General features: G+C 34.0%; 1 protein-coding gene and 1 long non-coding RNA gene across 3 annotated transcripts in view; one reads left to right on the top strand and one right to left on the bottom strand.

Moving 5' to 3' along the window:
* Positions 1 to 1,748: 1,748 nt before the first annotated feature.
* The window catches only part of LOC109855856, a 37,665-nt gene continuing 11,909 nt past the window's right edge, over positions 1,749 to 27,504 (bottom strand). The window contains exons 4-8 of one of the 2 annotated variants that reach the window (XM_020430518.1): positions 25,805 to 25,985; positions 9,221 to 9,420; positions 5,351 to 5,463; positions 2,798 to 2,990; positions 1,749 to 2,567 (exon numbers count right to left, since the gene is read on the bottom strand). In XM_020430518.1, the coding sequence (XP_020286107.1) occupies positions 2,287 to 2,567; positions 2,798 to 2,990; positions 5,351 to 5,463; positions 9,221 to 9,420; positions 25,805 to 25,985 (968 nt within the window). In that variant the 3' untranslated portion in view covers positions 1,749 to 2,286. The remainder of the gene's footprint in view (positions 2,568 to 2,797; positions 2,991 to 5,350; positions 5,464 to 9,220; positions 9,421 to 25,804; positions 25,986 to 27,504) is intronic. The other variant, XM_020430520.1, reaches the window with a different exon arrangement.
* Positions 18,618 to 20,431, top strand: LOC109855857. The gene is made up of 2 exons (XR_002250335.1): positions 18,618 to 18,777; positions 19,526 to 20,431. It is a non-coding gene; the product is annotated as an uncharacterized LOC109855857 (long non-coding RNA).

Genomic DNA, 27,504 nt, shown 5'->3' with positions numbered 1-27,504 from the left:
TTTATTCACGAAACACATAATTATCGAGGAACCGCAAAGTGGGATACTTAATTAGATTTCAGCGAAATAACGCGTGGGACCCGTTATGAGTCGCGCACGTGCGACTCATTAGTCTCTAATAAATAATCAAATCGCTGCATTGCAGACTGACGGGCAAGCCAGATATACTCGCGCTGCCATTCGTCTCACACTCGAGCGGAACAGATCCTACTTAAGATCGTTAATCTTAAAATCTAATTTCAACCTTGCAAGCACAAACACACACACACACACGCACGCGCACACATATATGCATATACACGGTTTTGTTCACTGTAATCACGACAGAGCGTAAATCGAGGAATAGTCGTCCTACGTCGCGCTCAACACACTCTTACCTGTTCTCTCGGGTACGGATTTCTGATTGTACGAGCATGTACGAGCAGAGGAAAAAGATGAAAAGAAGAAAAACGTGAACGAGGCTGTAGAGAGTTCCACGGTTCTCTTTAAATCCCTCGACGTTATATATCCACCTGTGGCCTTTTCCTTCGTCCAGGCACGTTTCTCAAGAGATATGTCGATCGCGCGCGTTTTAAAGGGTGAGGGTAAAAGAAGAGGCGCTTTTGAGATTTTAATTAATAATTCATTAATATTACGCCCTTCAGCACATTTTCTCACTCTAACGTGAGAAGCGATGTTAGCCTCAGAAATAGATAATCCTAGACGTAGCGCGCGTGTCACCGGGATGGGATGCTAATTTGTACTTATTTTATCGCGATCTCGTTAGTTTGTTGTTGTTGAAAACAACTATAAAAAATACTTAGCTGCTAAACCGTTTTTTTTTTTTTTTTCGTGTAGTATAAGAACAATCTTCGTAAGAGATTTATTAAATAAGATTTAAAATATGTTTTTCAACATATAAGTACGTGCATACACGTACGTGTTGCATACGTTACTTTGATATGCACACACGTACGTGTTGCATACGTTACTTTGATATACATACACGTACGTGTTGCATACGTTACTTTGATATAGTTATAATTTTAGTTTAATACTACAGAGCCCGAAGAAACTTCTTGTTTATTATTGTAATTTAAAATTCACGCTGGTTGAAGATGGCGTTTATTATCAGATCAATATTCGATAGATGTGCTACGTATTGCGAGACAAACTCCAAGTGCCTCGGTGATCTAACAGGGAACAGACGACGGCCCGGAAAGCCGGAGATTCCAGGTTTGACTCCTGGCTGAGAAGTTTTTTTCGCAATATTTTAATAAAATTAATTAGGGGGGTATACGGGATCCTCCCTTCATACATATGTGATGCAAATCCAGCATCCTATATGGAGGAAAAAAATTATTTCGACATATATATGTATATACATATATATATATATATATATATTAGGTCTACCGGAAAGTTCTGTCCGTTTTTGGAATAAAACAAAATACAAATTTTTCTTAATTTTTCAAAAATGGGATATACAAATTGCCCTCACGCTGGCAAGAAATTATTAATATAATAATGGCAATTATATTATTTAATAAAGTTTATTGACGGTAAGAAAAATTTGTATTTTGTTTTATTCCAAAAACGGACAGAACTTTCCGGTAGACCTAATATATTTAAGCACATTCTCTGCATAACATCCTGCAAAACGGCTCTTATATAACCCAATTTATTTCATTCATTAGTTTAATACTACAGAGCCCGAAGAAACACACACACACACTTCTTGTTTGTTATTAATTTATAGTTAATTTTATCGGTAAAATGTGTGAAAGTCAAAACAAATTTTATTTCTTTGTTTAGCGAAACGCGCGAAACCAAGCAAGTAATAACATACAAACGAGGTCTTCTTACATACACACTTCGAACCAGCGTCGCTGCACATGATGGAAATATACGAGATAATGTCACGCAGAGCCACGTTGCGGGAACAAAAAAGTTCGAAGGGGGTGAGCGGCGAACATGCAGATAGAGATAAGTAACAACGACTCCTCACCGGAACATCCGGCAGGATGCGTAATCAGTACGCGAGTCGTAAAAATCGTTACGACCTTCCACCAGGAAGAGGTCTTGGTCGATCTGCCGTGCGACTGCATAACATTCGCCTGGAGATGAGGGAGAAATCAAAATGTCACGCAATCGCGGTATATACGCATATAAAGCGTCTCGATTGAGATTACCGTCTCGCGTTTCCACTCGGTCGAAAAAAACAATAGTCGCAAGAGAATCTTCCATTCTCCCACTCGCAATAAAAATTCTCTCGCGACATATCCGCCTTACACGGTTATAAATACTTCACAGCACGTAGAGATTTTCGCAACTCTTGCTCTTGCTGTCGTTCAAGCACATTTTATTGAGAATGTCTTTGGCTATGCTCAAGGTTAAAGCGGTCTTGCTATTGTGCAATTTCGACAACAGTTTGTTTTTACTGCCCTGTCGCCGAAGCTTCTTTTCGCGAGTCTCACGCAGACGTATCTGCTTCAGAATTCCAACCAGAAGCTCGTCCACATTATGCTGGAGTCCGCTGGACGCTTCGATGAACTTGCACTCGCGCGACGTGGCCAACTGTTTTCCTTCTTTAACATTATAAACATTTTTGTAACTTAATTAAACTCGCGTGAAACCAAAAAAGTCTGATAATTTAACCAATGTCAAAGTATTTATTGCGTTTGATTTAAATTTTAGTGTTTTTTGATTTTCTCCAATACAGAAATTTATTGGATCAAAGAGAAACGGATGAAAAGAAATATATACGAACTTATGTATGTGTCTATGAATATTATTTTGTTACTCGCTTAATTCTTACCACTTTTTGAAATTTGCCGGCTTCTGGCCAGATCGACCTTGTTGCCAACGACGATAACCGTGTGCTCTTGTGTATAATGCTCTTGCCACAGGTAGTTGAGTATCTCCTCGGCCACATCAAAGCTTTTACGTGAAACGATCGAATAGACGACGATACAGGCATGTGGCTCGTAAGTCGACAATGAGTTTTCAACCTGAGATTGTTTTAAAACGATTTTTTATTTACATCAGATATCAATTACGTAAAATATATCGTATATTCTTCTTGATTATTTATAAATAGTAAAAGATAGTAAAAGATAGTAAAAATAGTTAAAGATAGTAAGTTTTTTTAAAGATATGATTAAATTATAAATAAAATATCTCCTATTTTTTTATATAGTTTAGTTTTGCGTATGCCAGTTAAGAAAAAAAATTTTTTGAATTCAAATGTCAGATATGTATATCACGATATAAACATATAAATTTATCGTTTCAATCATTAGTTCAAAATGCACTGTAGTAGAGAACACTTGCGATTATATTATATGAAAACAAAGGTAACAACATTGCAACTTCGACAATAACGTCACTTTGAGTAATTGTGTTCAAAAGATAAGAAATAAGAACAGAAAAGTACATCACAGAACGCTCTTAGACCCTGTGATAAAACTTTGACCGAACGTAACTCCCTAATTGAGAAATAGTGCTCCCCAAGTTGTGATATTTCATAAGCGAAGAAATAAAGACGGAGCTAAAGCTGTTCACCTTCAAAATTTTGCACAACAGGTATATTGTAGCTGTTACGACAACAACAATGAAAATTCTTGATATCGAATAGAGAATTGTACAAATAAAATAAAATAAAAAAAAAAAGTTCGTAAAGCTCTTTGCAAACTTTGACTATAACGTAAACTTTATATTATCATTGCTTCGTTGTAGCTATTGAAAAACTTTAAATGTGTTTTTTTTAACTATTATTGCTAAAAATATTTACATTGTGCGTGCTTTTTTGAGAAAACAATAAATTGCTCAGATATAAAAGCAACTTAGTAAACTTTATACAACTACAATATTAATGTTACAATACTCGACTTACAGTTTGATACACGAAATTCTCATTAACGCACGCTGAGCAAACTCAGGTGGAGCTGGCTCAACAAATCCCAAGAGTAGTTCGGATTAAGAGTCGATTCAACACGGTACACCCGCTGTCAGAGTGTTATTCAAAAGGAATTTTATTCGAGAAACTCCGACGAGAAGGAAACTTTACATTAAAGTTGATCCTGTATTATAACTAAATATCGATTATTTTATACCAATTTATAAGACTGGAAAATGTTCTCGTTCTTATGTTATTATTAAATGTCACTGATAAAAAAAAATTACGATAAATAATAGAAACTTGCATCTACACGATAAATTGTTCTCACTGAAAATATTTTGACAATCTAATAATACGTCATATTAATTTACATACATTTACATTGATAAAAAAAACCACAATCTAAATTATTAAAGTTGATCTCTTTAATATCATGTTCAATAAAGTTAAGTAACAAGGTTCAGAAGATCGATATAAACTTAGTTGCTTTACTAAATTAATTATTAAACATTTCTTTCTCGAGAATTCTCGAAATTTCTTTCTTGTATTTCTCGTTACCATAATTCAATCTCCTCGTAAGCACTATCGTGTATTACGAGTTCCTCTTAATTTTGCTCTTTTAATATTTTTCTGACTATTTTCAGCAATATCTCTAATCTCATCGCAATTGCCAAGCAACGAATTATGTTATGAAAGTGACGAAAAAAATGAAGAAACTCTCTGCGCCGCAGAAGATAGCTTTTCCTAACACAACTTTTTTTTTCATTCTGTTTAATAAATCTAAAATTAAGAGAGTAGTCTGAAATAAAAATTGGTTTACACATCAAGATAGATGTATGTGAATAATTGTACAGATATAATATAAATGTAGATATAATTAAAAAAGTAAAAAAAAAAAGATAAAAAAAGAAAGATAGAAAGAGAAATAAGAAGTTTAATTGTCACGTTGATACGTAATTTATAATTCGGAAACAAGAATTGTGCGAACTGTTATGTACGAGAGGCAATGTCTAATATAAGAATTAATTAATCCTGACAAAAAGAATTTTATCGCGTGACATTTTTATAAATCAGCATTTGCATGATAAAAACCGTTAAATGTCACGATGGTCTTCTCACTCATCAGTATTCATAAGCGAATTTATGCGTACTGGACGAGGCTGTGCGAAATATCGATTTGACTGACATATCCTGCACAAAACAAAAAGGAATCGTACGTGTTAAGACGTTAATGTCGAAAACACAATGACAATATCTTTGTGGTCAATGTATATATTCAAACTTGAAATATGTTAATATGAAATACTAACAATAAGATCCTTCTGAGCTGTATAAGACAATGTAGATTAAAGTGCTGCGGAACTTCGTATTTCACACAACAATGGAATGTAATTAATACATTCGCAGTACGATGATGTAATTATTGTTCTGTATGTTTCAAAAGTAACCTTATACACACACAATACTTACGCTCATTTCCACGTGCGGATGATCGATAAAAACCATATCCGATTCCTCGTCATCTAACAGAATAGAAACGGTCTTCTCGCCAAACTCGTCGTCTATAACATAAATACGACGGTCTGTGCTAAATGTTGTTGTTAATCTCATAAACGATAGCATTATTAAAATATTTTATGCAAACAGTATTGAAAAAAAAAAAACTGTTTGTAGATGTGTTTCGTGACACAAATATTTTTTTATTTATGACTATAAACTAATTTGATATTGCTAATTATATTTCGCGAGTAAATAACGCAGTACAAATTGTCGTTAAAGCATAAATATATTTTGCCCTTAATTAAATTCAATGTTATTATATATTTAATCGACTGTAATTATGTAGTAATGCGGTCAAAAGTCAATTTTTTGTTCATTTCTTTCTGCGGTGAGCATTTTTCTTAATTTAACGAAAAATGTCTTGCAAAGTTTGACGAAAACTTTCTAAGAGTGATCAAACAATCAAGTCAAAACTTCACTTTGCATATTATATTCGTGTAAAACAACCAGTTCTATTAAGTCAGTCGCACAAAAGTTTCTTAACGATAAGACTGAACGAATAAGAACTATTTCTATTAAGATAAGAATCTTAAATGTCGCGTTTAGAAGAAAAGAAAATGAAAGATCGTTTATGATGCAATGGGAATATTAAAAATTATGCAGATAATTATTAATAGATTAATTAAACTCGTGCAACTCATACACAGAGAGAACACAACGGAATTGATTATAAGTCCGGACAAGCAAATTCAAAGAGATAAGATCAAACTACCTCTCTAGGTATGGCTAATGTAGCACGCGCAAACTTTTACAATTTGTCGCAAGCAAGTTTGAAGTTTGAGAACACCATTAAACGACTCCAAACTAACGATTCACGTTTACAAAACGTGCTTTTATTACTCCCGATCGGGCAATCCGGATCAACAAACTGTTTGTTAAAATCTAAAGTGTACAACAAGTTCTTTAATTGAACGATATATTGATGTACGTCGCGTGCATGTTATTATGACGCTTGTAACGTTCGCGAATGTAAATACATGTAACATTAAAAAACCAATTTATTCGACATTACAGATTATCATCTGAAGAACATTAACTCCTCTCATTTCTCTGCGAAAGATATCACATAGAATCATGAAATTTCAAGAGAATCAAAACTAGGTCGCGGCATTAAAACTGTGTGATGAAACTCAAACGTTACAAATCTCTATCTCCATGTAAAGTGATGTGGAACCGCACAAATATTGATCGCTTTCGTATCGTCAAATCCATGCAAAAAGAGACGAAGTTTTTTTTTTTTTTTTTTTGTTTCATTAAAGAGAGGTAAATTTTTGCCGGTACGTGTTTTTTTATTTACGTAAATTTAATTCACAGATCAATCAAAAACTGCCGTAAAAAAAATGATAGAATGTTGTAACGGAACGGATTGTAAAATAAATAAATGCCGTGAAGTGGTGTGTCTCGTGACATCGATATACCTATGATAACGGTACTATAAAAAAAAAAAAAAAAAAAAAAAAAAACACTTTGCCAGTGCAATTTCCCAAGAAGATCTTCCAATTTATCAGTTTTTGTTTGTTTGTTTTTTTTTTAAATTAATAAAGTAGAATATAAGATTCTTTTCGGGCCTCTAAAGTTAATGTTTTTTTTTTTTTTTTTTTTTCATTGCTCAGTAGGTACACAGTAAAGTGCGTACCAAATCATATAATGCCGTGTGTTTGTTTGTACATACATTAAAATCTTTTCAGTGAAAACGTCCATCATAACGAAGATCGTGACAAATGTCTCTTCGTCGATGTGGGTGAGAATTCTTTTTCTTTCCCCGGCATCTCGAGAAACGAATTCATCACTGTCGTCTTTCCCTCTTTTTCTTATCCCCGAGATAACAACAAAAATTAAATTTATTTGTGACGTAATACATATTTTGAGAATATAGAAAAGAGTAGTTTGAGGATATAGAATAGAAAATAAATAGAGCAAGCAAAAAAAAGTAAGTTGCACTTAACAAAAAAGTTATACACGTGTATTTTTTAGATAGTGTAATTTAAACTAAATATATGTTAAAAAAAAATGTGATTGCATATTGTTCCAATTTTATTTTAATGATATTTAAATCCTTAAATACTTGATAAAAATTTTCTCGCAAAACAAAATAGAGAAAGTTTTCGTCTAGAATATAAAGAGATATTATAATTTGTCTGTTACTTACAGATAGCATTTAATCAAAACTTTCGTTAAGAGTTCTCGTCAAACGCGCAAATCATAAACAAGTTAAGATCTCTTATTTAGAGAACTAGAAAGAAGAGATAAATTTATATTTTGAGCATGAAAAAGTTTCAACGCATCTTTTGCATAGATTAATTAAACATAAAAATAGCATATTAAATTAAAAATCCTGAGGCGGTACGGTATAAATATAACAAAAACCCACGCGAAAAACCGTAAGATAAGAAAAGAATTACTTATTATTTCATTAACTTGTTTTGCACAATTAAAAAAAACCGATAAACAGATCGATGCAGATAAAGGATGGATACCTACGTTACGGTAATTTACTTTTGTTTTGATTCGACAATAATCTGCGTTATAACGTGGAGCTTTTGAATAATATTGGACGGCACGTGAAAGAATGATACAAAAACTGCATTCTTTTAAACTAAGTTATACCGAGTTTTTGCACGTATGTGAGCGTTTGCAATCGCATAAAGGGATGAATACATATATATGTAAAGCGCGCGCAAACGCCTCTGCAAAATCCCGGCTTGTGCACAAAATGATTGCGTCGGGCAGCGCAACGTGCCGCGCGGCCGCAATAACGAAGGGATTGTCCACTTCACGAAAGGCACTTACGTTTCAAAGCAGCGCGCGACTGACAAAAATGCAAAATGAACAAAGTGAATAGTTTCACTTCGTATTTCGTTTTATTACGAACTCTTTTATTTATGAAATCAAATGAGCGTTGGCAAATTTATCGCTTATATGTATATAAACATATATCGGATTGTTCGGAAAGTTTGTAACGATTTTGAAAATTATATTTTGTACATTACCATAAATGACAACATATCTGAGACATTGCACAGATAATAAAAACATCGAATGACGTCGTATATGAGATTTACAGAATCTAAATTATACGACTCGATAAAAATTTAAATTTTTCATCTTTAAATTTCATTAAAAAATGCTACATACTTTCCAAATCTAATATATACATATATTCATATATGTATAATTTTTATATGTGTATATATTTTTTACGTCATATATATTTTTTTACGTCTTTGAGCGCGTTTTAATTAAAAGTTAATTAATTAATTAAGCAACAGTTAATTAAATGTCATAAACCCTATGTCTATAATCAGAGCTGGTTATCGAACAACGGGTCAGCAGTCAGCACACATTGTGCACAAATGCGAATTATAGAGAGACATCAAAGAGATGAAATCAGGTTGTTATTCAAAAGGATGGAAACTCTGTTAAATACATCTTCTTAAAAAAAAAAAATTATCCTACACATATTTCCTTTGTTTTTGTTCTCGACGAATAAACGAAGAGATGATTTAGAGAGATTTGATTCAAAAAAAGAAAAAGTAATATCTATAACACAAAGGAAAGGAAAATCGCTTCAAATTATTTCAGCGTGTTACCACATTGCATTTTCCCGTGTGTAATGAGCGCTCCACGTATACGTATAGATTTGCGTCAAATGTCGCAACACGAAGACGTTCTATGCTGAATAATCAATCTCATTAATGGAAAATAAGTCTTGAGTTTCGCATCTCGCGTTAAAGGACGTCGCGGCATTGTTCGTTGTAAAAGGATGATGCACGAACTTACCTAGACTGGCATCGTACGTGTTTATGTATTCGCTCGTCATGAATTGCGAGACCAGGGCTGTCTTTCCCACCCCGGAGTATCCCAGCAAGACGACTCGATACTTCGAAATAGTTTCCTCGCTTTTGCTGTCGGTGCTAATGTCCTGTCCGCTGCAACAGGAACCGTCAAACGGCGATCTCTCGCCCGACACATTGCTGTTTCTGTAAGGAAACAGAGAAAGAAACATCAGAGAAATGCAATGTTTATAAAAAACAATAATAAGAATACAAGAGATCAAAAATCGATACTTAATTAATATTTTGAAATTCGCTGTCTTTCTTTACAGTAGATCTTCATTTGTACGATGTCTTATTTGTGTTTTGTCTTTTCGTCACTCGAAAACAACTAAGAACGTTTTGCGATTTATTCTGTACGTGCACGACATTTATAAAATGTTAACATTTGTATATTCTTTGATATTTATAGAGAAGAATTAATACGTACAATTCAGAAAGTATACGATAGCAAACGAGATACGTGTATCAAAGATCAAAGATAATATCTATCGGATAACGTGCAGAAAACGTATTACGTTTCATTATTAACCATCGTGCGCGCATGCTAAATACAGTCGAATAAGCTGCTGACGTGTTGCTGATGTGCGTGTGCATTAATATACATAGGGTTGCGCGTAACCATCATCGCAACGAGTCATCGGCTTTGTCACGTCGTAATAATTATCGCATTTTAGCTGCCACCTGTCTCCGGGACACAATCCGGCGGATTTCGGCAGTCTAATAACTAACAAGTTCAGTTTCGGCTTGACTTTGATAAGTTTGCATATTTTGAACGTAAAGCGCGCAATATCGCGCGTAGTTACGGAATTAAGTTGTTCAAATTAGATCTCGTCCGCCAGATTATAACGAGATATCGGAAAATTAACTATCCAATCAGTACAATATGCTTTTATAATCATTTATCGATTAAAACGAACTTTTCTGCGGTAACCTTTTATTAATCGCCATTTTATATCAAGCAAAGGAGAAAAAGAAAAAAAATATATATACCCGAACTTTCCAGTTTATCGCAGAAATCGCTTGCTCGTTAAAGTCGCGCACATGTATAACTCTCTCTATAGGAAGCTATATCGTATATAAGTACGTTTTAAAATCAGGCAAAAGTACAAAGATACAACCGATATTCGTACCAATGTTTCCGCGCGCGAATATTTTTGATGGTGTGTGTATGTTGTACATGTTTGTCTGCAGTAAAACTACGGTAGCTTAAACAAATGTTTGGTGAGTCGATATAGACCGCACTCTTCCTTGAATTGTTTGCTCAAAACAATTTCTCAAAACTATATCTTTTGTTAAATTTTAGAGATTCGATATACAAAACTCTTATGGATTCGTTATTTATAATAATGACTTTCCTTAACTCTGACGTACAGTACCATTTCCTATATTCTATATTAAATATTACGTCCATATATTAGGTTCGAAGCTTGTATAGAATTTGTACATTTGTATAGAACAAGTGTACTATTATTTAAGCTTAAGTAACGACAGCATGTGAATATATATAGCTACAACTGCGTTCAATTAATTGTCGCTTATAAAATACTTGACATAGATTTACCGACATTGCATCTCGATTTAATTTGCATCTAACAGATACATACCTTTAAAGGTATTGCATTTCTGCGCTATGCTAATAAACGTTGCGAGCAGCTAATCTGATTACTATGATTGTTCTCTGCAAGCAACAATCACACACGCACACACACAAAAGAGAAAGAGACAGAGATTCTAGCTTTTACCTAACAAAATATTTGTTAAAGTATCGATATGTTACAACTCTTCAATGAAGAAATGCGAAAACACTTTTTAGATATTTTATCCAGAAATTCGAAAATTTTATTCTATTTTCAGATGAGAGATATTAAGACTACATATATTTCAATGAATTTGCAATAACAGTGAATTTTCTGCTCTTACGGCGTATTTTTTTATTTATTTTTTTTTTTTTTTGTTCATATAGCAATATCCAATTAGGCGATTTACGTTCAGATAAATCGGAAGATGTCCGCGATATTCTTCAGAAGCTAACAAGACAAGCTGTTTACGTTCTTTTGCCCCATCATTGTTATTTCGAGCAAATGGATGTAATATATCTCACAATCGCTCTTACACAATTCTCTCTTCTTCTAACTTTCTTTTCGGTATTAGATAATGCATTATTTACCGAAAATGCAGTCAAATCCTATACAACAAATACTATGCAAAAATAAACTGTTAGAAAAACAAAATAAAAAATAAACTGAAGATAAATTTGTATTGTGAAAAAAAATAGCAAAAAAAGAGATCTTTCGTTACTTTTTAACTTTCATGCGTTTCATAGTTTTACTTTTTCTCTCTGAGTAAACTAAAAGTTAAAATACTACTAAAATCTTTCGATAGAGAACTTACAGATTGACGGAAAAATAATATATTTCAATAAAAAGAAAATTGATATTAAATAGAAAACTTTTGAGCGTTTTAACGGAACATGACAGCTATCTTCTTTTTAGCAATTTTATATTAACGCATCCGCCAACTAGATTTGCAACCTGTGCCAACAACGTTGACGTAACGACATTTATCCGAAGAAATGTAAATTATTGTGCATTAATATTAAAAGACCGAAAGAGTAGAGTTATAAATAATCTGCTTCGAGGTAATAACTTAAAATATTGATTTTGTATCCTCAATTCTCTTCTCGATTCGTTATCTCTTTGTAATATATTTACATTTTTTATTAATTATTTTTATCTTTTTATGTATAAAAAATAGAATGCTGACTCGCGCGATGTAAGAAAAAAATTGTCAAATGTGAAGAATATAATACGCGTTTCAGTGGCTTATAACTTCGCGTTAGACAAAAGTCCAATATTAATCCAGCGAAGCGCGTGAGCAATTCTTTTTTTTCTGGCGGCTACACATCGCTGCATCTCCCATCGCGATATCGAGGTCATAGATTCAAACAAAAAAAACTTCTGTTGAAACGGCATGAAGGGTAATGGCATGGAACTGTGTTCGTTTCCCGAAGACGCTCACAATCAAATTTTGCGGGACGCAAAATTTAACGCAAATTTAACGCGTTGACGTCGATCGTTTGCCACAGCTGTGAACACTTTTCCGCAATTAAAGTTAAAGGGCACCGAGCAGAGAGAAATTAAAAACTCCCCTATCCTTTGCTACATAAAAAAAAAGTCAGATAAATTCGCCAAATTTGTGTCTCAGAAATGTATTCCGTTTTTTTAGTTTCGTGATTATCAACGTGTTTTTGTTCGAAATGTTGTTATATCGCAATAATGTTTGTGTGATTCTTTTTGATTTAATAAAATATATTTGCATAGAATTAATATTTTGTTCTCTGTGAATAAAATACAAAGTATTTTGCTATTGATATAAAACTTATTTTAGGCTTAGATTTTTTATTGCACGATGTTTACTATATAGTCGACTGTTATATTTTACGTATATTAAAACTACATTGTTGCCAAATCATCAACTGTTATATTTCACCTAGATCTCCCCTGTATGTATAAGAAAGCTGCTCAATACTTGCAGAAAATTGTTAGAGTGTTTTTTATTATCTTTTAATTTTTTTTTTTTTAAGTTGTTTGAGCAACAATTGCGAAGAAAATGCAAAATCTAATCTTGTGCTCGATCGGATATAACGGCTCCACCGTTCTCTTAATCCCAACGCTATCAGCGGAAAAAAAAAAAAAAAAAACGATTCTATCACCGTGTAAGGCACATTCGTGAAAAATAAAATCTCCGATCATTTTTCACGTGCGCTTTATTTCGGTAAATCAATTTTGTCATACGCAACAGCGAGCAGCTACAATGGCGATTGTCTCTTTTTTGGTTCCAATATCAAACAAAAGATTTCGTTTTTTTTTTTTTTTGTTAGTAATAAATCCACCAAACGGAGAGTCGAATTTATCGAATGGCATTTGAAAGTGAAAACATATGATTCGCTCTGAAATCCGCCGTTCGTTATTCAAAGTCAATTAAAATAGACGATTATACGCCGTACGTTATAAATAAACGTTTGTTTCTTCCACAATAAGTCAAATCTTATTATTATTATTATGCACACAAATATGTTTTATATTATCTCAAATTTGAATTTGCGTTAAACATATAACAAACACAATAAAAACAGCTCAAAGCTGTTAGAATTTATCTGAAATGTGACTGATATTAAAGTTCCAACTATAAATTTCACGTCGTAGCTCTTCTGGTTTTCATCAAATTTCGTTAATTCTGAAAAACGAGCTGTTTTATCACAAAATCCAACACAGTCATATAAATCAATGTGAATGCGCAAACATCTCGGAGCATCTCAGATCGCTTTTGCAGTAATTTATAATTAATAGTAAAACGGTGGTTTAATTAAAATAGTTAATGTAACCAAAGGGAGCCGTTCCATATTTCTCTGCTAAGCTCGCTGATCCGTAACGGTTGTATGTTGAACCCCAAAAAGGTCATCGCTACAAAACCCACTGGGAGAAGAATAGGTCATATGTGATCGTTGATTCTTGCGATCCGAAAGATTCGCGCAATTACCAAAATCTATATGGTCTGCAAAAAAGTTGTTAGACGTCTTGTGTCACAAAAAAAAAAAAGCAAGACGCGAGTTAAGTGTCTTTGTGTCGCGATTTGTGTCAGAAGTATTGTGTGTGATAAAAGTTACAAATTTTGGTTTGTGCGAGCGACGTCGAGCTGAAATATAACATGGAAAGCCTTTCAGAATACATCAAATAGTACATATTTCATCTCTTTTTGCTCTTTCACGCAATTTCTCAATTTCTTTGCAAACCGATGCAAAATGCACGACCCGATCGATATCATTTTTTTTTTTTTTGTTTTTTTTTTGCAAAATTGTACGCGATTGATCATAGTCAAGTCGATAGAGCGTGGCAACGTGTGATTGATCATGGTCCATCCTCGTAATAAGATACATTTGCGATACACAAACTGCGTTACGTAATTTAAAACTATAGATCACCAAAGAACCTCCTCATTTTAACGTTTTCGTTTACTCTGGCGACGCAAAACAAAAGTGCACCTTTTGCAATTTGATCACAAAGCAAAAATGTTCTTTCTATTCGGATTACAAAGTAACCGCGCGCTCTTGACGCACGTTGGATTAACTTCTGTAATGCATCGCTCTTAATTAACAAATAACGCAAAGAACAGCTGCTCATTATCGTTTTGTGCAATTGTGTCAATTTTTTTAACGTGGGAACAAGAATGACGATAAAAGAGAATTCTCTAAAAAAAAAGAAAAAAAAAGAAAACAAGAAACGTTGTACGCATCATCGATGCAAAGTAATTAATGACGTTACGTAAAAAACGGCTTTTCTCCGTTCTTGCGATATGCCCTTAAAGCAACCAGCGACCCATTATCAAGAGCTGTTTTCGTTCATAAGAAATAACTGCGGCTTGTGCCGGAGGCAGCCGGATTAATTATGACTGCAAATAACTGCGCCGCCGCGGTCTACAGCCGATGCATCGCATGCATTTTGACCTACACGCGGTTCGCATGAAAATTTTATACCGGTCGATCGTGAACGCGTAACTTCAGCCGAGAGCAATTCGTTCCTGATAGCGATTATGCTTGGCACGTGTGGAAATGTAAACACGTGCGCAAAGTGAAGCTCGGACATGTTGAAGCAAAGAAAAGAAGAAAGAAAAAGACGAAAGAGAAAAGAAAGAAAAGAAAGTAAAACAAGCACAAATATTTGCTTCGTTTATTTAGAGAAACGTGCAACGAACAGAAACAGCGCGCGAATCTGATGCCTGATATATATATATATTAAGCTCGAAGGGTGAAACGGCTATCTCGGAGAGATATATATAAATATATATATTAGAAATATCTAAATTCCATATCATCGCTTGAAGATAAATCCTGTCGACAAATTATCTATTTGCCTGACATATTTGACAAATTTGAATTTTATGAAAGTATTTTATCAAACTCCGAATTTCGAGCGAATAATCAGAATTTTATTCTATAAATTCTCATTCAATGCGAACGAAATAAGTTTGCAAAAATAAAAAATTGTTGAAATTTGTTTTCATTTTGAAGAAAAACTCTTTTATATTTTATATCATATTAGTTTTTTTTTTTTTTTTCAAAAGGACGAGAGAGATAAAATGTGAGAGATAAAAAGTTAAATTGCTCGATATTAGTAAATCAAATTAGCAGATTCCTCCTGTTTTTTACAATCGTAAAATAATTGAGTCGGAATTCTCACGTTTGTCTGTGATTTATATTTTTTTTTTTATTTTTTTTTTATTTTATTTATTTTATTTGAATGTTGCGCGTAAAAGCTTGTAAAAAAATAAATACAAAAAAAAACCTGTGTCGTGTGCAAAACATTTGCACAAAAGAAACGATTAATAGATACAATTTCGTGATACGAAAAGGAAATCAATGATAAACAGTTGGATTTCGAAAGAGGCTTTTTCGTGGAAGTGACTATAAAATCGTTTTTTTAATACCTTCGAGATAAAAAAAATATTTTTCTTTCAGCTTATATCTCGTATGTACAACGAGCAAGCTGGCTCGGTACAATAAAACCGAGGTTACAACGAGCACCAACAAAGACGTAACTATTTTGAGAGACGCTCTAGCGACGTAGTCTCGCAATAAAGCAGCGGACAAGTGACGTCTCTCGGTGAACAAAAAGGCTTGTGAAGATAATATGAGACAAAGTAAACGTGACAATTACGCAAACAAATTTTTTTCAGATCAAAAGAGTTGAGAGTTGAAAAATTATCGGTATATCTTTTTTCAAAAATAGTCTATGTCTCTCGACAGATAGATGTTTAAAATATTAAGAGAATGCAAGTTACTAAAATCAGTGAGAGATCGTCGCGTGTAACGAAGCGCTGTGAAACTCGCTTCTCAATTACGCTTTTTAATGGCGAGTTTCTTCACAGACTTAGCTTAGTAAGTTTTCCGCCTGAAAATTTTCTGAGATTCAGTAACCGATTCAGTATCGTATTTACACTTTTTAAATGTTAATTAATACGCAACAAAACTAAATCTGCTATCTTTCGATAATTTATTAAAACCGAACAATAATTTATGATTAATGTACAAAACTTCTTTCTTATTCTGTGAGAAATAATTCACGCGTTTTAGACAACTCGCGTGTCTAAATAAATTAATTACACCTTTGAATAATTATCTATATTTTCTTTGACGTTGGCCAAACGCAGCCGGCGCGTCGAAATTCGTTGTCTGCGTCGTAGCACCGTTTTGGACGTAATCCACGACAAAATCAGATTTTCGAAGTTGGAAGTCTTCAAATCATTTTCTAGCTGTCTGAGTCATATCGATGAGAATCGCTCGGTGAGAAAATTAACAAGGAACGATGTTGTGAGTCATTTCTTCTTGGAAGAGAAATCAAATCTGCGAGTATATATTGCCTTAAATAAACGATGATTGCAATTGTAGGAAAACACTTCACTCTGTAAAATTTTCACAATTTTTCAAATATGAAAAAAGAAGATTTCGAATTTAAAACTTGGAAGACACAATATTAAGAAAGCCAAAAACACTTTCTTTAAAAATTAAAAACCCAAATTATATATGTAGTATATAAATAAATAATGTTCTAAATAATCTAAGGAAAACTTTTTTATATGGGTGGAATATTGACTCATCAATGATTTTTTTATCGGTAGAAAGCTGAGGAGAGCACGGTATGAATTATTCCTAGGTATATGAAAAATGAAAAGCACTTTCCGCACGGAACAATAAGCGCGCATACGAAACAAATTCAATTTACTTCTGAGTGAGTTATTCTTTTTTTGAAAATAATATTAGAGAAAAAAATTGCGCCATTCAAAATTAAACTTATCTCGTGAAAAACTCGCAAAACGTAAATGCAATTTATCATGTCATTTTTCTTCCGTGTATTAAAAATACAAGGGCTCTTTGTGAAAAATTGCACTTGACGTTTCGCTTCCAGCCATAATAATGCTTCCCTTCTGCAAAAAAAGAAGATCTTCGAAATTGTATGTTTTCGCCTTAAAAAACTTCTACCGACTATTGTCTATAGAATTTCAAAATACTAATATTTTCTTCGCGATAAAATAAAAACGCAAGAAGAAAATCAGCTTGAAATTGTTGCGGAGCTATATATAATTTCGAGAAAATCGCACACCGCAAGAAGCGAACTCTCGCACGTCGTAAAATTTCAAGTACTTCTGCTGGGTGCGAATAAAAGCATCTCGCGCGCAAAAGTGTCAGATCTCCGCGAGTTTTCCGGGCGCGATTTAATTCCCGTAGATTTGCCCCAGTAATGGTAATGGTCGTTTAACGTGCTGCTTTCTGTCGACCAACTTTTACTCGACATTGTAACTTTTCGCCAATAGCAACGCGCGTTTTATCCGTAAGCTTTTTTTTTCGCGAGAAGCGTAACAGGGCTGTGACATACACGTGCGTTTGTTTATCGAAGTGATTCACGTAGTTGCACATCGCGACATATTTACATTTTCTTCTTGACGTTTGGTGTTATACTAGATGGTTTACATCCGGAAAAAAAAATATCTATCAAAAAAATTAAATTAAAGTGAATTAACAAGCATTACTTAAAATCTACACATTCCTAATTTTACAAAAATACGATAATGTTACGTAAAGTAACAAAATGTTCTTCTCATATTATGATAATAATAGCGAGGAACATACGGATGGTATCAACAATTGCACAGTGAAGCAAGCGAATCCTGAGTCGTATAAAAATAGATTAAGGTTTGCTGGCTCCGAAATTACGTTAAACATTCAAATTTAGGAATTCTACGTTTATGGTATTTTTAAATAAAATGACGTTGTTGTGACACCTTACGAACTATTTTCTATAGTACATGTAACATGTTGAAAAACAATACATTCATGTTCCGTTATCACAACGTGCCATCTATTTTTTTGAAAATATATGATTATATACCACACCTGTTTCTTTGCAGAAGAATTCAAATAAAATTCATTTCTCTGACAAAATATATTTTACGAAATATATTTGCTATTATTTTCTTTCTTTATTTTTCTCTCTCTCTTTTTCTCTCACACATATGTTACCACTTAAGATAACAAATTTTTTAGATAAAAAAAACCTTTTATATGCCGCGTGTTATTTCTAAAAACTATGAGGCAAAAATAAACGGTAGACGATGATTCGCGGTGCGTTGTCACAAACTGCAGAGCATTGACTCAGCAATGCAGCCGCATATGCCACCACCAGCCAGCATTCCACGAATATTTCGCGCCTCGGTTTTTCGCTTTTCATCCCCGCTTGTTGTTCATCTCATGCCGCGTGATCGTAGACTTTCCCACTCCGCGTTCGCATCCCGTGTCCCAACGGTATTAGAAATAACCCGAAGCTCCGATGACGATTTTACTCATTCGCGAGTTCGGTTTCAGCTGGTGCGTGTCGTGGTGGTCGCGCGTGGTCCGCAAGTGAACTCGATCGGAACGTATTGCAAGCTTCGTCATGGAAGTCGTCAAGGGTGAGTTCTCTCGCATAAATTGGATTTTACGCTCTCGCGAAATTCTATTGAAATTATTGCGCTCAGTTATTTTTTATTCGTTTTGCAATTACGCGTTTAATTTAAAATGCAATATATTCTGCTTCTCGCGTTTTCTTTGTCTCCGGATAGCTTGATTCCGGACAAATACACAATAAGAACGTTCGACACTATCGTGTGTCGGTTAGGATTTTGTTCGATTTCCGTCGCGAGCACGTTTTAACGCAATATTTCCGAGATCGTGAAAATAAAAAAAAACCGTAATCTCTCTTTCTCTCTCCCTCACACACACAAATACGTACTTACTGCAGGAATATTGTTATATATATATATATATCACTTTTATTCATTTTTATAAAATTTAATAAATATGCGTTGAAATTGCGTCGTTAACGGTTCAGAATTCATCAATTATTAATAGCTATTTAATACTGCATCTATATTATTCATTGATTATCTGTTTAATATGTTTGTTATCTTTTGTTTATTGTTATTGTTTTAATAGATATAGTAATTTCCATTGTTTTTGCGCGAAATGCATAGCAAATTACATTCTATTTTGGTACCATTAATTAGTCAATATCGTCAAAATAAGATTAATTAGTCGCATTAACTGTATAATCTATTCGATTAATACGCAAAATACCAAATAAACGGTAAAACGCGGTTTCTAACAATTCGAAAATCTTTCGAGTACGCACAATTCAAGAACAATATTATATTCTTTCAGCAAACGATTCCAGCAGTCTCGTTGAGCAGTCGTTGAACGTAAGCGCGGCAACGAAATCTGTCTCGACGTCGAAATCCGTGCAGAGTGTCCAGACGAAGTCTGTCGTGGAGTCGTCAACGTCGATCAAATCCGTTTCTTCCTCGTCATCTAGATCCCATCAGTCAATGGAATACGAAGAAACGGTCGAATATAGCGATTAAACGCAGTTAGAATAACGTGAATTCTTCCAACAAAAAAAAATAAAAGACATCAAGCAAGAAGAGGCTTCAAGAACGTAACAAGAATTTTCGCTCGATATTTCGTCGTGATTCATCCGTAATCGTCAAAATCAGTCATCTTTCGATTCAACCGTCCTTGTTTTCCTTGTGAAAAAAAAAACCACGTACTTGAATCTATAAATTACATACGCATGAAAAATAATATTCAAATCAACGCAAAATCAACAGAAATTTCTCCGAGCTTTTCTCCGATTTGACCTCGAGAGAATCACGAGGTTGATGATCGCGAGGGAAGATCGAATTGACGGGTCAAGGCGTCTATTCGTCAGAGAGTTGCACACACCGAAATAACTATTCGCCGCGCCGCCATTACGCACAGTTGCAATGATTCGACGAAATGAAATACGACGAGTTCGAAGAGACAGACGGTGAGAGAAAGAAATTGAAAAAACGTGCAAGCGAAGAAACGCTCGGATGTATCTGGCCCTCGTCCAACCGACGTGGTTTGCCGCCAAATAGCGATTCGTCTCTCTTTTTTTTTTTTTATTTGACAATTGTTCTCCCAACTTACGTTGACGTTACGTCCTTTACCTTTAGAGTTATGCGGATTGCTTTTGTCGCGTCTCGCCACGTGACGTCATTTTATTCCCATTATTATCTTTGTATAATAAAATGTTTCTGAAATTTTCTTTTCGTTTGTTTAATGACCTTCCTTTGCCTCATTACATTGTTTTTAATTAATTTAGGTGGATATATCACTGCTGAAATATCGCTCATTTTTTTCAATTATTGTTACATCGTACTATTGAAATATATTTCTCAACTGTGTTTTGTACAAAAAAAATACTATAAACTAGACTTTGAATATGTTGATTGTTTTTTATCGGGGTATAATTTTATTGAAATAAAATTCTCATGTAAAAAGATAGCGAGTAATATGTCCTTTTAAGTACAAAGTTTAAATAACGCATGTGAAGTAATTTTATTTTTAGAGAACGTCTTTCAATATATAACCAGCACTACTCTGAGGAAGATTTAAGAAAGAAGTCGTCGCGATCAGTTTCCACGTCACACTGCCAAACGCGTCTCTTTTTTCTTTTCTCTTTTTCAACCTCTCGCTCTTTATATCTGCTGCGACACGTGCGCGACGGTGGCTTGAAAGAAAAAGAACCACGATAAAAAAAAAAAAAAATATGATTAGAGGGAATAATGTCATAAGAAAAGAGATAACAAAAACAGACAATAAAAAGAAACTTACTTTAGGCAAGAATACAAACCTACACGAAAATTAAAATGACGCTTCTCTGCGTTCCGCTCAATAAAAGTAAAGAAAGTTCCTAAGAACAGTGCCAAATAAGATGTAACGTGCGTCTTCAGAATTCACGACAAGTGCATCTACTCGTCCAACGAAAGAGATACACACAAGTGAAGGAAGGATTTGGATCTTAACATGGTGGTAACAGGACGGCGTTTCAATATCCTGTCGTTTCAGGCAAATGGAGCAATACACACTCGCAAAGATATAGGATTTGCTGTGCAAGCACGCTGCGTGAATCGAATGATCCGCAGGAAGCATTCCCGAGAGAGTTGTGTGTGTGTATGTGTGTGTGTGTGTGTGTTGTAACTTCCGATTGATTTAAAACTCTGTCCGCGTAAACGCTGCAAGAGATACAGTGACACCTTTTCAATCATAAAATATTTATTGCGCAGAGAGAGAGAGAGAGAGAGAGAGAGAGAGAGAGAGAGAGAGAGAAAGTAGTATTTACAGTGTAATTAATATTTGATGAGCAATTTTATAAATCCACGATCGTATATCACTCTGAACATGCTAATTGTTCTACTAAAAATAATAAATAAATTTATTATATCTCAAGTAACAACAAAAATTTCGAAGCAACATGTTTTTTTTATCTGAAATTATTATTAGAGAAATATATATAAGTTATATGTATGAGATATAATTTATACACCGAAAAAATTATATTCTCGTAAGTAGAAGATTTTATACTTAAAAAATCTTAAAGATTTTAGATGATATTCTTCTGAAATTAAGAAATATATTCTTAGATATATTCTTAGAAATTAAGAATATATTCTTTATTTAAGAATATATTCTTATAATTTAAGAATATAGTTTTTTTCGATAGTGAGATATATATGTTTTTCCATAGAGGCTTTTTATATTCTAATCAGTATATATTCTTATCAATATTACTATTTAGAGGATTTTCCTCTTAAAATAAGAAACTCTTCTTGGCGCCTATTTTAGTATAAAATATACTTAAAGTAAGTGGGATATTCTCAAAACAAGAATACAATTTTTTCGGTGTATAAAGCATAAAATCTACATAAATGCATATGAAAATCTGTTGCACGAAAATCGACGATTACCGCAAAAATCAAGATTTTGTGAATATTTAAAATCATGTCTTGAAATAAACGCGTCGCACATTGTAACTTAAAACATGCTGTCTATCCGCCGTCCTAATACACTCGATCACAATAGATGACGTTGATTTAAACGAGAGATGGATCGCTCATGGATATCCTCGCGAAAGTAGGTCACATACATCTTCAAGATAAACGTTTCGGTGTCCATTGAAGTATATCCCGGCGAAAAGAAACAGATCGTGACTCGTCAATGACTCGCCTCACTTGACGCGAAAGGTCATCTTTTACGCGGTTATATTCGGTTGACAGAAACAAGATGACATTTGTGGAGAGTTCTCTTTATGTTAATGCGATAATGGAATTCTTCGTGAAAATGGAACGAAGAAGTTTGGAATTGTATATAGCTATTTTCGTTACAAGCTCTGTCTTCACCAGATCCATCTTCTATCCACTTGTACATCAAGATAAAATAATAATACGAGCGAGAACAGATTTCTTTTTCGATAAATATCGCATTGCGTTCGCTCTCCCGACAATCGTGATCTTTTTTTTTATACGTATGTAGGACACGAGAACTTTTTAAATTTATTTTACTGCGAGAATAAACCTTTGAAGTGATGATGATATGATATCCCGAACACACCGAGGAAAACTTCCTGACAAAAGGTATCTATCGCTCGTTTTTTTTTCTCGAACGTAGGAATCGATCCGTCGTATTATATCGCAGCTAAACAGAATGTCTGTTTATCTGTTTACTCACAAACGTATAATAGAATATATCAACTGCGAAAACTTTCAATGAAAATAAAATCTGTGTGTGTGTTTTCAAAAATATATTTTCTATACCGCTGTATAAAATTCTGTCGATTCGATAAGAAACAGGAAAGATAAAGGCCAAGCATTTTTTACTGCAAAAACTCCATTGATCCTGTTCTTGTAAAAATTATTTTTCGAAAAAAAGGACCTTTATATTGCACTTCACTCTTATCGTGTGTGTCGCACGGTATTACTTCGCGATAAATATCCGCCTATGTTATCCTTGTTTCTCTTGTCACAAAAATCGGGAGCTAGGATATTAATACCGAATTATTTAATGAAACTTTATCGCGTTAGATTTTGTAGCCGAGAAAATCTACGGACTTCTTCTACCAGCGAAGCGCTTGCAATATCTGCAACAAAAGTAAGATTACGAAATAACAAATAACAATAAGTCATAGTTTCTTATCGTAAACCTGTAAAAATATAATATAAAACACACACGATAAAAAAACATATGTTTTTCAAAAGATCGATTTTCGAAAGAGATCGATTTTTTAATTACAAAAAAATGCGAGACAGTTCATTCGGTACATTTCTCTTTGGAGATTTCTATCTGCATATTTTTTTAAGCAATTCTTCAATAAGAGACTTAGGTCTACAAAAATTCCGAGCTCCCATGCGAGACATATTCACATTGTCACACTGCACGCTTCGCGCAGTGAAAAAGTTTTTCCGATTCGCAGGACGTACGTTCGTGACCTTTTCAACTGCAATTTATTTATGATGAAAGTTATCTCGTGCTCGATGCGACTCGCAAACAAAACTGATCGCTAAAAAAAACCGTAGTCTGATGATTACTTACGCATAACAGCTCGTGAAACAGCTCGCTCTCTCAAATTCGCAATTTGACCAACATTTAATTTGCTTAAGTGCGGAAACATTAAACATTTCAGCGTCGGAGATTTATCGCGCGAGAAACGTCGCGAAAGGTATTCGTGAAAAAATAAGTAAATTGAAAGTCACGCAGAAAGACGAAACAATTGAAATTGATCAAATCAAAAAATTAATTGAAGTTAAATGAAATAAAAAATTGAAGTTAAATTAAATAAAAAATTATTTGCTAAGTAAAACAATCTGCCTATCTTGCAGACCGCCTTGTAAATTCGTTAGAAATTTTTTCAACGACAAGCAAATCATTTGCGAAGGAAGCGCGATAAATTAATATCCCATTTGTGAAACTGTTTGTGCGAGAAGACTGTCTATATAAGAATACCAAATTGACATTAATGTAAACTCTCCACGCAGTCGTTATTAACGTAATGACAGTCCGCAGTGCGATAAGAAAAATTTGCTAACTATACGAAAATCAAACAAAGTTATGACAGCTAGAGTGTAATTTGTTATTTTTTGACGCAGGTGTATTAAGACATAAAAAATCTTTATTGATCTTTCTTTCGGAAAAAAAAGAAAAAATTAGGCCAACACCTAACAAGATCTCAAGGGACTCCGAGAGTTCGCAAAGAACTTTTTTTTCATCTTCGTTTCGCTTGTGTACTCTCTCCAATTGATAACAGCGAGAAAAAAAAAAGTATCGAAAGAGTGCGAAAAAAATGTATTTACGAAAGAATATTATATATTAAAGGTGACATATATATATATATATATATATATATATATATATATATATATCATCTATCTTATCGAAAATTATTATGTCTTTGTGATTTTGTTCTACGTTTTAAATTTCTTTGTCGCGCGTTACTTCGATTTTCTCACGTTCTCCGTATCAATACCGCTTCTTTTTCTACGTTGAAGAAGGTTGTAGAAAGCCAGTAAGACGCTTCGTTTTATCCACCTTCCAAAATCAATATTGATGTGAAAACGAGAGAAGTGCTCGGTTTCTGATGTCAATATTTGGCTTCTCGCGAGAACACTTTCATGGCAAATTTATGTATTCTTCTCGTCAGGATTTGTCGTCCAGCGAGATTATTATGTTGTAAAGTGCAGGAGGTCGATTCTGTATCCATGCAATGTAGTGAAAATTACAAAAGTGAGCAAATTTACTAGTTGTTGACCAATAAGATCATAGATATTTTAGTAAATTTGCTCACTTTTGTAATTTTTACTACACTGCGTGATACAGAATCGACCCCCAGAACACAGATCAAACGCTATGGTTCATAAAATCAAATATCAAAAAACGAGTAGAAAGACGCTCAGGTTCTGATTAATTATTACGCGCGATCGTTGAAATATCCGTGTCGGAATGTTGCTATAGTATATAATTGTAAATACGTTTGAATATATACATATAACTTAATATTCAGAAATTACAAAAATTACAAAATTTTTTACGAATTTTCCTAAAAATTCACGTGAATGTCATATAATATACCTATACTGTAACACACAAAACTAACCAGAAGTAATCGAGCCATTTTTTATCGATTCTGACGTTTGCTTATTGAAAATCTCGAAAAAGCGCATCAAAGAGTAAAATAACGCTTTTAAATCACAAATAGCATTGACAGTAAAAAACTTACTGTTTGTGCATCTTCGATAACGCGGTGTATGTCTCGACTATTATTTATCTCCCATAAAATAACGCAACGCTTATTTACGTAGAGACAGTATTCAACACACACATACACACACACACACATATCGTATGATAATATATTTTCCGGCAATATCTTACGGCGACTTACCGTAGGATTCAGTAGTCGTCTATCGCAAGTTTATATGCTCGCCTATTTCGAGCCACGTAAATACCTGAGTCCATGAAGCTTTAGCTGCCACGAGGGAGAAGCGCGTAAACGTGAAGCACACCGGGTCGAGTAATTTAACAGCAATGTTAATTCGCACTGTCACTGTATATATTGACGTTACAAAGAATCCAGAGCAAACTTACCTGCTGCTGTTGTTGACGGAAGTGTTGCTTCTACTGCGTCTGGACATGATGGAATCGCCGCGATTTACGACGCCTTTGTGGGTGATGCTGAACGCACGGAGTCTATACAAATCATCGCTGGCGCGCGGATTGTACGCCTTTTCTGGCAAACTGTGCACACGAGGTCGTATGTGGTCCGGTACTGTAACACAATACGAAAGATTTGCACAAATGTAGTTTGTAATTAAATTTTCTTAGAATCGTATAAAAAACAAAACTACGGTTAAATTTATTTACACCGAAAAAATTGTATTCTTGTTTTGAGGAGAGATATCCCACTTACTTTAAGTATATTTTATACTAAAATAGGCGCCAAAAGAAGAGTTTCTTATTTTAATAGGAAAATTCTCTAAATAGTAATATTGATAAGAATATATACTGATTAGAATATAAAAAGCCTCTATAGAAAAATATATATATCTCACTATCAAAAAAGACTATATTCTTAAATTAAGAATATATCCTTAAAAATAAAGAATATATTCTTAATTTCAGAAGAATATCATCTAAAATCTTTAAGAAGATTTTTTGAGTATAAAATCTTCTACTTATAAGAATATAATTTTTTCGGTGTAGGAGAATTACACAGCTATATATAATATTATTGTATTTGCGCGGTAATTACATCTCACACAATCTCTCTTTTGTTTTTCAGAATATAAAACAGATAAAAAAGATCTCTCTAACTCGCACGATTGGTGACGATGTATTTAGAAACGATTTTATACTCTAAAGCGGTTTGTTGCACACGCATGACAAACACATTACGGCTTCCGGTAGAATTACAATCAGCGCTGATTGACCCGTGAATCGATACACGTTGAAAGCTAATCCGAGTTGCGTGCGGCACGTTGCAGATGTAACCCCCCCGCTGTGTGTTGTAAAATCCGCCACTTAGCGCGAATGTACCCTTCCGTTTTGCACCAACGAGCTTGTCGGTGGCAATGCAATGTAATCACTTAGCCACGCAGGATCGTTTCGCGCTTGCTTCCACTTGTGTGCGGCAACGGGAACGGAGAGGGATGAGCGCCAACTTTTGTACAATATTATTACACCGCTAACGCAGCTAGATAAATGGCAGCAATCGATGCTGCTAGCGCCAATATCGTACGATTAAATATTCAATTCCATTATCGAGCGACATCGATTCAATGTTGAACACCAAGGCGTACCACGATAATTTCAATATATATGCCCAAGTACTATCGGTAATATACAATTGCAATAATTATTAGTCAAACACGAGAGGAAAGTTATTAGTCATTAACTTATCGCTTCGAACGGTTCAAATGTCCTCCGTAAGAAAAATACGTGTTTCACACGTGTCTCGAATGCGAAAATGCAATAACATGCAAGAGCGAGAACAAATGGCGGCGCGAACGTAAGAAACCAAAGAAGAAAGAACATATAAATGAGATGCTGTTTTCTCGAGTCTATTTTTTTAAGCACTTATTTAACGAAGATAAAAATATATACGCGTTGCCGTAGATAACGTGGACAAATGCTCGTCATAATGCTTTGTCACCAAAAAGTATCGATAAATTTAGACGATTAGGCGCGGTAAGAAACATTGCCACGGGGCTTCTTATTGCCAAAAAGTAGATAGATGTAAATCGCGCGAATAATGTTGCAACAAATGCACTATAAAATTCTACAACGTC

The sequence above is a fragment of the Pseudomyrmex gracilis genome, unplaced genomic scaffold (genome assembly GCF_002006095.1).
Source record: "Pseudomyrmex gracilis isolate BER0280 unplaced genomic scaffold, ASM200609v1 scaffold_100, whole genome shotgun sequence".
Classification (NCBI taxonomy): domain Eukaryota; kingdom Metazoa; phylum Arthropoda; class Insecta; order Hymenoptera; family Formicidae; genus Pseudomyrmex; species Pseudomyrmex gracilis.
This window is presented reverse-complemented; position numbering and strand designations above follow the sequence as displayed.